At 46.3% G+C, this 9237-nt stretch overlaps 1 protein-coding gene across 1 annotated transcript in view; it reads right to left on the bottom strand.

The window, feature by feature from the left end:
* Positions 1-929: 929 nt before the first annotated feature.
* The window catches only part of LOC310835940 (uncharacterized protein), a 59090-nt gene continuing 50782 nt past the window's right edge, over positions 930-9237 (bottom strand). The window contains exons 9-13 of the mRNA XM_083720895.1: positions 6133-6624; positions 5314-5401; positions 5023-5105; positions 4660-4786; positions 930-2918 (exon numbers count right to left, since the gene is read on the bottom strand). Coding sequence (XP_083577021.1) covers positions 1546-2918; positions 4660-4786; positions 5023-5105; positions 5314-5401; positions 6133-6624 — 2163 coding nt within the window. The 3' untranslated portion in view covers positions 930-1545. The remainder of the gene's footprint in view (positions 2919-4659; positions 4787-5022; positions 5106-5313; positions 5402-6132; positions 6625-9237) is intronic.

Here is a 9237-nt window from a genome sequence, read left to right as displayed (position 1 = left end):
ATAGGCTGAAACCATAGACATCTTTGCTGAGCCATATTGAACAGTGGGATTTTACCTCAGAGTAAGCGTGCTGTGAAAGCAGAATTGGGGGGTCCTTGAGGATTAAAACTATCCTGCCGTTGCTTGGTGTTATTTTCAATTAGATTACATCTTTTTAAAGAAATAAATTGCTGAGGGAAATCTGGGAAAGGGCAGGCAAAGGAAAAACAGACTCCGGTTTCAATTAGTTAGCTTCAGAGACTGTGACTAGAAGCTGGTCTCAGCCTTTGCAGAGCTATCATAGGCGCTCTTGTCCAATAAAAAGTTTGACTTAAAAAAACCCCCAACCCAGAAAGGAACACTAGAAAAACCTAAGAGAGCAGACCTTGAGGAAATGAGGGTGATATACCCCTTTTCAGACAGTGAAGAGAAGGAGAATGCATCTCATCCTCCAAAATTGACATCTTTGAATTCAGTGAGCTCAGCTCCCGAATCAGCGACATAAAACAATTCTTTTTTTAATCTGATTTCCCCATTTCCCCTCTTTCACTACAGCACGGATGGGATCCTGGATTGTGATGGTGGGAGGTATCCCAATTTCCACACACACACACACACACACCACCTCCCACAGGGACAGAGAGCTGATCTCTGCTAGCATGCATTTAGGACTCTCAAAGTCCCTTCTGAAATGGGAGCAATGGTGCTCTTTTAAATGAAAATGGCCATGCCATAAGGACAGCTGTGGATTTGCTACAGTTTTAAGAAAGAAGCTTGTGGAGCTTAGGTGTGGCCAAGCTGGATTCAGCAATCCTTAATTGTTAATTTTGATCTTGCAGGATCTTGGAATGCGACAGATGCAGACATTTTAATACAGTTCATTTCACACTTGATCATCCCTTGTGAAGACACTGTTTTATTTTACATGAATATTGTTGCTCTTTATCACATAGAAGATGCTGCTGATTTCTCTTTGCAGGGATTACAAGTTTCAGAAACTAAAAAATGCCTTCACCTCTTCCACTGATAAATTGGAAATAAATATTCGCAAATGGGATCTTGACCCTCTAGCATTCTGTTTGTTCCGTACCCCCTTGCTTTACTTAGGGCAAATTAAAGAATTCACTTTCACGATAATTTGTTCCTTTGCGGAAGCACAGCTTCTCCCCTGTGTGCATTACCACTGAAGCTTTTAAAAAACACATCAAGAATAAATACTGCTCCCCGCTTTACGACAACAGAAGTTTGTGTTTCTACTCAAATTCTCTCCCCCACTCCCCTTTTTTAAAAGTTGTTGTTTAGTCGTTTAGTCGTGTCCGACTCTTGGTGACCCCATGGACCAGAGCACGCCAAGCCCTCCTGTCTTCCACTGCCTCCCGCAGTTTGGTCAAACTCATGCTGGTAGCTTCGAGAACACTGTCCAACCATCTCGTCCTCTGTCATCCCCTTCTCCTTGGGCCCTCCATCTTTCTCAACATCAGGGTCTTTCCCAGGGAGTCTTCTCTTCTCATGAGGTGGCCAAAGTATTGGAGCCTCAGCTTCACGATCTGTCCTTCCAGTGAGCACTCAGGGCTGATTTCCTTCAGAATGGAGAGGTTTGATCTTCTTGCAGTTCCTTTTGTGAGCTCTTTGATGAGAACTGAGGCTTTTCTGGCTGTAGAAGCTCTTCCCGCACTCCAAGCACGGATACGATTTATCCCCCGTGTGAATGCTCTGATGGTACGTAAGGTAAATAGCCTGGCTGAAGCTCTTTCCACACTCCAGGCATTTATAGGGCTTATTCGCCGTGTGAATCAACGCTTGGTGGTTGGCGAGGTGCTCCTGCCGCCGGAAGGCCTTCCCGCATTCCAGACACGGGTAGGGTTTCTCCCCCGTGTGAATCCTTTTGTGGGAATACAGGTGAGACTTCGCTCTGAAGGACTTCTCGCACTCGGGGCACTGAAATGGCTTCTCCCCTGTGTGGATCCTTTCATGGGAACAAAGGGCGGCGCTGCATTTGAAGCTCTTTCCGCACTCCAAGCACCGATACTGCTTCTCCCCCGTGTGGGTCCTTTGGTGGCGGGTTAGCTTGAAACGGCAGCGGAAGCCCTTTCCGCACTCCACGCACCTGTGCGGCTTCACCTCCGTGTGAATTCCCTGATGCTTACGTAGGTGCTTCTTCTGGTAGAAGCGCTTCCCGCATTCCAAACACGCGTACGGTTTCTCTCCCGTGTGAATTTTCTGGTGGGAATACAGGTGAGAGCGATCCCTGAAGCGCTTCCCGCACTCGGGGCACGGATAGGGTTTCTCCCCGGTGTGAAGCCTCTGGTGGGAAGAGAGGGTGGAGCTGTGCCGGAAGCCCCTCCCACAATCCGGGCACTGATATGGTTTCTCCCCGGTGTGGATCCTCTGGTGCCGAATCAGATTATAGCGGCAGTTGAAGCTCCGCCCACACTCTAAGCACCGGTACGGTTTTTCCTCCGTGTGTATCGCCCGGTGGTTGGTGAGGTGTTTCTTCTGGCTGAAGGTCTTTCCGCATTCCAAGCACCGATATGGCTTCTCCCCCGTGTGAACCCTTCGGTGAGAAATAAGGCCAGAAGTGTAAGAGAAGCTTTTCCCACACTCGGCGCAAATATAGGGTTTCTCCGTGCCGTGAATTCCTTGAAGGGAAGCGACACGAATGATGCTCGTTCCGCAATCCGAGTGTTCGTAGGAATTCTCCCTTGGGTGGGTTTTGATGCTGGGTTTACGTCCCCTTTTAGAATGGAGACTTCTCCTGTTCACACTGGGTATCCCTGTTTCCTTTCTCTCATCGGTTCCTTCTCGGGCCGCAATTTCACGGTAGTCACATCCCCGAGAAGCGGACGATTTATTTCTCCTCTTCCCTTCACGTCCCTCCCTTTCCGATGTCTCTTTCCCAAGTAGATCTCCCTTATTCTGGGTTTCCCTTTCGTCACCTTCTGCAACGAAGAGAGAGAGAAGCGGATAAGAGCCTGAGGGGAAAACATAGTCTCATATCACTGAGCAGCTTCAACACTTGTGATCAAGGAAGAGCTGGAAGGATTTAGATGGGAGGCAGGCCTGACCACAGATTAATTCCAGCTGCTGTGCTATATAGGCTGTTGAGTTCAGCTTCTAGCTCAGACAGGAAATTCGTCGGGTGATCTTGGGCTAATCACACTCACCTCGGCCTACTTCACAAGGTTGTTGTACAGGTAAATGGAAGAACCATGCGTCATCTACATTGGTTTCCAGTATGTTTCCGAGCACAATCAAAGTGTTGGTGCTGACCTTGAAAGCCCTAAACGGCCTCAGTCCTGTATACCTGAAGGAGTGTCTCCACCCCCATCATTCAGCCCGGACACTGAGATGCAGCTTCAAGGGCCTTCTGGCGGTTCCCTCATTGTGAGAAGTGAGGTTACAAGGAACCAGACAGAGGGCCTTCTCGGTAGTGACACCCACCCTGTGAAACACCCTCCCATCAGATGTCAAGGAAATAAACAACTATCTGACTTTTAGAAGACACCTGAAAGCAGCCTTGTTTAGGGAAGTTTTTAATGTTTGATGTTTTATTGTGTTTTTAATATTCTGCTCGGAGCTGCCCAGAATGGCTGGGGAAACCCAGCCAGATGGGCGGGGTATAATAATAATAATAATAATAATAATTATCATCATCATCATCATCATCTCTTCCAAACTGTTAGTTGCGAAAGAAGCAACTGGAGGATAGATATGGGGGAAATGGCAGAGTATCCCAGACTTTTTTAGGCCAAACACTTTTTCATAAATTAGGGTAACCACTCCCATTCCTGTCAGCCCCAGCCACAAACGCAATGCTCAGGAATGATGGAAACTAGAATCCAAAAACCTTAAGAGGGCACTATTTTGGCTGTCCTGGTCCTGTAAGGGTCCTCAAACCTCACCCCCCCAAAAAAAAATCACAATAGGAACCCAATAGCGAGGAAGATCCTCGTTCCATAACCTGGTCTGCCCATCTGTAGGAGGGAGTATCTGAGTCCCATTTTTGGTGCTCCTCCCTTCACACCACCTATAGGAAAAATATAAACAAAGCCATCCCAAGGCCCAAAATAAAAAGCTGTACAGAAACCTGACAATGTATGATGGAACCAAAGTGGAGGTTAGATACAGCATATGAGCATGTGAGGAAAAGGTTTAGTGAGAACTCCAAACAAGGGTCTTTCAAGCCAAATGTGGGGAAATATATACATATATAACTTTTTTATTGGGGAGAATTGGGGGAAATGGATGTAGGCTCTGAAAGAGAGCATACTTGACTCCTGGTCAGATGTTTCTTGAGAGGCAAAAGAATCTCTTATTTGTGGGCACTTGAAACCAGGAAATCCCAGCCTTTTTTCTGCCATGGATTGCTGTTTGGCACAATCAAGAAACCTGCTCCATCTTCTGACATCCGTCGTCTTTCCAGCCAACCAGGAAATAGCTGAGATGCTAGTTCCACTTTCGTATCAGCTCTGAAACTTCCATTCTGAAAAAGCCTGGCCAGTTTAAACCAGTCAGGCCATTGCTAAGAATGGCAAAAGTGGAGGGTGTGTATTCAGAGAGCGTCCTTTCAACATTTACCGTACAGGCAGGTATGCTGAGCTACGCCAGAATACCGAGTTTCACTATATAAAGAAATTCTGAATTATGAAACAGAGATTATGATCCAAGAGAGAGCCTCACCGAGAGAGAACAGAATCCAAAGGCTCTCCTCCATGACTTGGTTATGCAGAGCTCTCTGGTCAGGATCCAGCAGATCCCACTCTTCTTCTGTAAACCACACAGCCACATCCTCAAAGGATACCAGACCCTGAAAGAAACAGAAAATGTTTTTTCTCCTTGCACATTGCACAAAGATTATCGACTAGCTGCAACCAAAATACTAGTTGTGGTGAAGTGGCTGGTCATTATTCTCAATATTTAAATGGTTTTTTTGGGGGGGGCAGACACAAGCATTAGCGGCAGCTTTGACAGAATCTAAGAGAGAGATCTGTTTAGGACCGGAGAGGGGACCAGCCTCTTTCCCCCAGTGATTTATCCTCCTACCTGATCTGGTTTCACAGCTGCTCCTTCTTCAACACCGCAAAGAAGAGATGTCTGAGCAGATATGTGTGGCTTCATTCTGTCACCTGCGAGAGACAAATGTGCCACGAACCTATTAAAACATGCGTACCTTGGAGATTGAGCGACTGCATGTCTCATTTAGGAAAGGTCCTATATGATGAGTGCATTCCAGCAGTTTATACTATATATTTTGATCGTGTGAAAACCCATCTCTGGCTTCCTTCAAAATATGCAGAGAGAAAACAAACTGAAATAGAAGCCTTGAATCCGTACCTGGTGACCTCTGACCTTTGACGGATACAGCCCTCTCTGCTTTAGGGAAATCAGTCCTCATTTCTGTCGCTGGATCCTTAACCCGAAACTGCAATAGGGATAAGAAGACATCACATGGGGAGAAGAATTAAAAAAAGGGATGACAAAGGCAGAAACCTAAAGGAAATTCCTGTTCGGCTGATTTCCAGTGAAAGTAGGAAAATGAACAGAGATTTTTTCATAACAACCCTTCCATTCCGAAAACCTTGGGAGTTTCAAACTCAAGGGTTCCCTGCAGATTCCAAACACCACCAGCCCCAGCAAATACAGACAATGTTCAGGGTCCTGCAGGACCTACATTGGCTCCCAGTATGTTTCCGAGCACAATTCAAAGTGTTGGTGCTGACCTTTGAAGCCCAAAACGGCCTCGGCCCAGTATACCTGAAGGAGTGCCTCCACCCCCATTGTTCTGCCCGGACACTGAGGTCCAGCTCCAAGGGCCTTCTGGCGGTTCCCTCCCTGTGAGAAGTGAGGGAACCAGGCAGAGGGCTTTCTCGGTGGTGGCGCCCGCCCTGTGGAACACCCTCCCATCAGATGTCAAGGAGATAAACAACTATGTGTCTTTTAAAAGACATCTGAAGGCAGCCCTGTTTATGGAAGTTTTTAATGTTTGATGTTTTATCATGTTTTTAATATCCTATTGGGAGCCTCCCAGAGTGGCTGGGGAGACCCAGCCAGATGGGCGGGGTGTAAATAAAATATTATTATTGGGTATGATGGTAATTTTTAATTCAACATATTTTGGAGGACACATCCATAATCAAGATGAAACACTCTCACCTGCTGCTCTGCCTGCTTTCTGTCCTCTGCGCGGCTCAGGAGGAAACCTTCTGCCAGGGCCACCGCCTGGGAACTGGTCTCTGCTCCACATTCCCTGACCCAGTTCTCCATCTCCGGGGGGAGGACAGCCAGGAGCTGCTCCAGGATCACTAAATCCAGGATCTGAGCCTTGGTGTGTCTCTCTGGCTTCAGCCACTGACGGCAAAGGTGGTGGAGTCGGCTGCAAACCTCTCGGGGTCCCTCGGCCTCCTGGTAGCGGAATCGCCTGAAACGCTGGCACTGTATGTCTGAGCTGAGGGCATCCTCCTCGCCCAGGATCTCCTGCATGGCTCTTTCCCAGAATCTCCCACTGCTCCAAATCTTGATAGAATTGTGGTCTCTTCCCACTTCAAGGGCAGCCATATTTGATCTGGGCACCAAGGAAGCCTCAGCCTTTTTTGGTCTATTTCTCAGGGCAAAGGCTGTTCTCATTGGTCTCTTTGCAACCAAGTCCTGCAAAGCCAAGACATTTTTTCCATGTTAGAATTATCACGTTGTCAGTAAAAAGATTCCCTGTATTAGTTAAAGGAGCATGGCTCTCAGCCAGGGCCATATATCGTCCAAACCCAGTTTTCAAGTCTATATCGTGATTTATAATTTTTGACCTGGAAATATATCGCAAAACAGTGTGTGTGTGTGTGTGCACGCGCTTTGCAAAAATCACGATGCAGGAAAAACTGAAGCCGGCCAATGACTCTACATAGCTCCATCCTTATTTCAGACATCCTGATATGTTGGTATATCGCATTTTTTAGCTGGTGATATATCACGATGTTAAAAACCAGATGTCGCCCAATCCTATTCGCAACCAGGTCTTCTTTCTCCTGGAAGGAAAGGCTGATGAATGCTGGCATTCAAAGAGATTGGAGGGCAGAAAGGGAAAATAAGATTGCCCCCCCGCCCCCGTTTTCTCCATGACTGTTGCCACCTTCTCCTCCAGCTTCACTTAGAGCAGGCACATCCATTTCGGGGGCCTAATCTGGCCCACTGGTCGGTTTAATCCAGCCCCCTGCGGCAGTTTATTTCCTGGGGTAAAATCCTAAAAAAACCTCAATAACTTCAGTGCTAAAAAAAACTCAACAACTTTAACCATAAAAATATCTCAACAAGGTCACAACTTTAGTCGGCCCTTATGGCCCTTCACTTCATCAAATCTGGCCCTCTTTGACTGATAGAGTAAGTAAATAACACTGGAGTTGGTTTAAACCCATGGTTCCCAACAGGGGGGCAATTTGATTTTTAAGGGGGGCAATTCAAGAATGAGTTATTAACAGTTAATGGCCTTTTAGGCTTCCTCCACATGAATAGGAATTCACTTTTTGAATAATAAGAATTATATGTCACGGGGGTGGGGGTGGGACTGGGATTTTAGAGATGCTTAGGTGGGGCATGGCAAAAAAAAGGTTGGCAACCACTGGTTTAAACCAAAATTGCCACTCAACAAAAGCAATGTCAATCGGATTCACTGCATTGCTTGCACACAGTTGATTAATCTGCTTATTCCACACATGCTTAAAACTTAAATTGCTGCTGAAGATATACCCCCTCCCCATTTTAGTCATGGGGGGAGAGGCTTATGGTTTATTTTGCTATTATGTTATGCATTTGTGTGTTTTTCTATTGTAAACCGCCCTGTGGTCCTCAGAGGAAGGACGGCATAGAATCATAGAATCCTAGAGTTGGAAGAGACCACAAGGGCCATGGAGTCCAACCCCCTGCCAAGCAGGAAACACCATCAGAGCACTCCTGACATATGGTTGTCAAGCCTCTGCTTAAAGACCTCCAAAGAAGGAGACTCCACCACACTCCTGGGCAGCAAATTCCACTGTCAAACAGCTCTTACTGTCAGGAAGTTCTTCCTAATGTTTAGGTGGAATCTTCTTTCTTGTAGTTTGGATCCATTGCTCCGTGTCCGCTTCTCTGGAGCAGCAGAAAGAACCTTTCTCCCTCCTCTATGTGACATCCTTGTATATATTTGAACATGGCTATCATATCACCCCTTAACCTCCTCTTCTCCAAGCTAAACATGCCCAGCTCCCTTAGCCGTTCCTCATAAGGCATCGTTTCCAGGCCTTTGACCATTTTGGTTGCCCTCCTCTGGACACGTTCCAGTTTGTCAGTGTCCTTCTTGAACTGTGGTGCCCAGAACTGGACACAGTACTCCAGGTGAGGTCTGACCAGAGCAGAATACAGTGGCACTATTACTTCCCTTGATCTAGATGCTATACTCCTATTGATGCAGCCCAGAATTGCATTGGCTTTTTTAGCTGCCGCGTCACACTGTTGGCTCATGTCAAGTTTGTGGTCAACCAAGACTCCTAGATCCTTTTCACATGTACTGCTCTCAAGCCAGGTGTCACCCATCTTGTAATAAAGATGGGCATAGAATTGTAATAAAGAAAAATAACAGTAATGTGTGACATCTTAGTGTATTTTTTGTCTTTGTGGAAGCCGCCCAGAGTGGAAGCTGCCCAGATGGGCAGGGTACAAATAAATTAATAATAATAATAATAATAATAATAATAATAATAATAATAATAATAATTTTAATTATGCAATACAACACCAGCAATAACAGATAAACCCCTTAAGAACAAATGCAGAGGCCAAACAGCTCGCCGAAAGGTCTGGATCAGGATCTTGTCTACCCTTTCCTGTGACATAGGGTAGGTTGAATCCATCCATCCAGCTCCTTTCCAAATCTATATTTACCATATTGGCCCAAATATGTCACACCTGAATATAGGCTACTTGGGGGGGAGCAACTTTGCCAGCAGCGTAAATTCTGGAATATAAGCTGCACTTTTAACTTTTCATGATCAGAATTGGGGTGGGGGGAGTGTGGCTTATATTTGGGCCAGTATGGTACATCTCACTAACAGCAACTCTTCCCACCTATGGTTTTGAAGCTGAAAAACTCATAGATCTCCTACAATTCAGCACCTATGGGTGGGGGTGGGGGAGGGAAAGAGGGTTTCCTGGCCTCTCCTGCAATCCTGCTCTGTCACAGGGTGCTTCTCCCAGCTGGGTTTTTCGGATCCCTATTTTTTTCCCATTCTCCTTTAA

Source organism: Podarcis gaigeae, assembly GCF_964106915.1.
Source record: "Podarcis gaigeae genome assembly, chromosome: 2".
Taxonomy (NCBI): Eukaryota; Metazoa; Chordata; class Lepidosauria; order Squamata; family Lacertidae; genus Podarcis; species Podarcis gaigeae.
The sequence above is the reverse complement of the archived record's forward strand: the minus strand, read 5'-3'. Positions and strand labels throughout refer to the sequence as shown.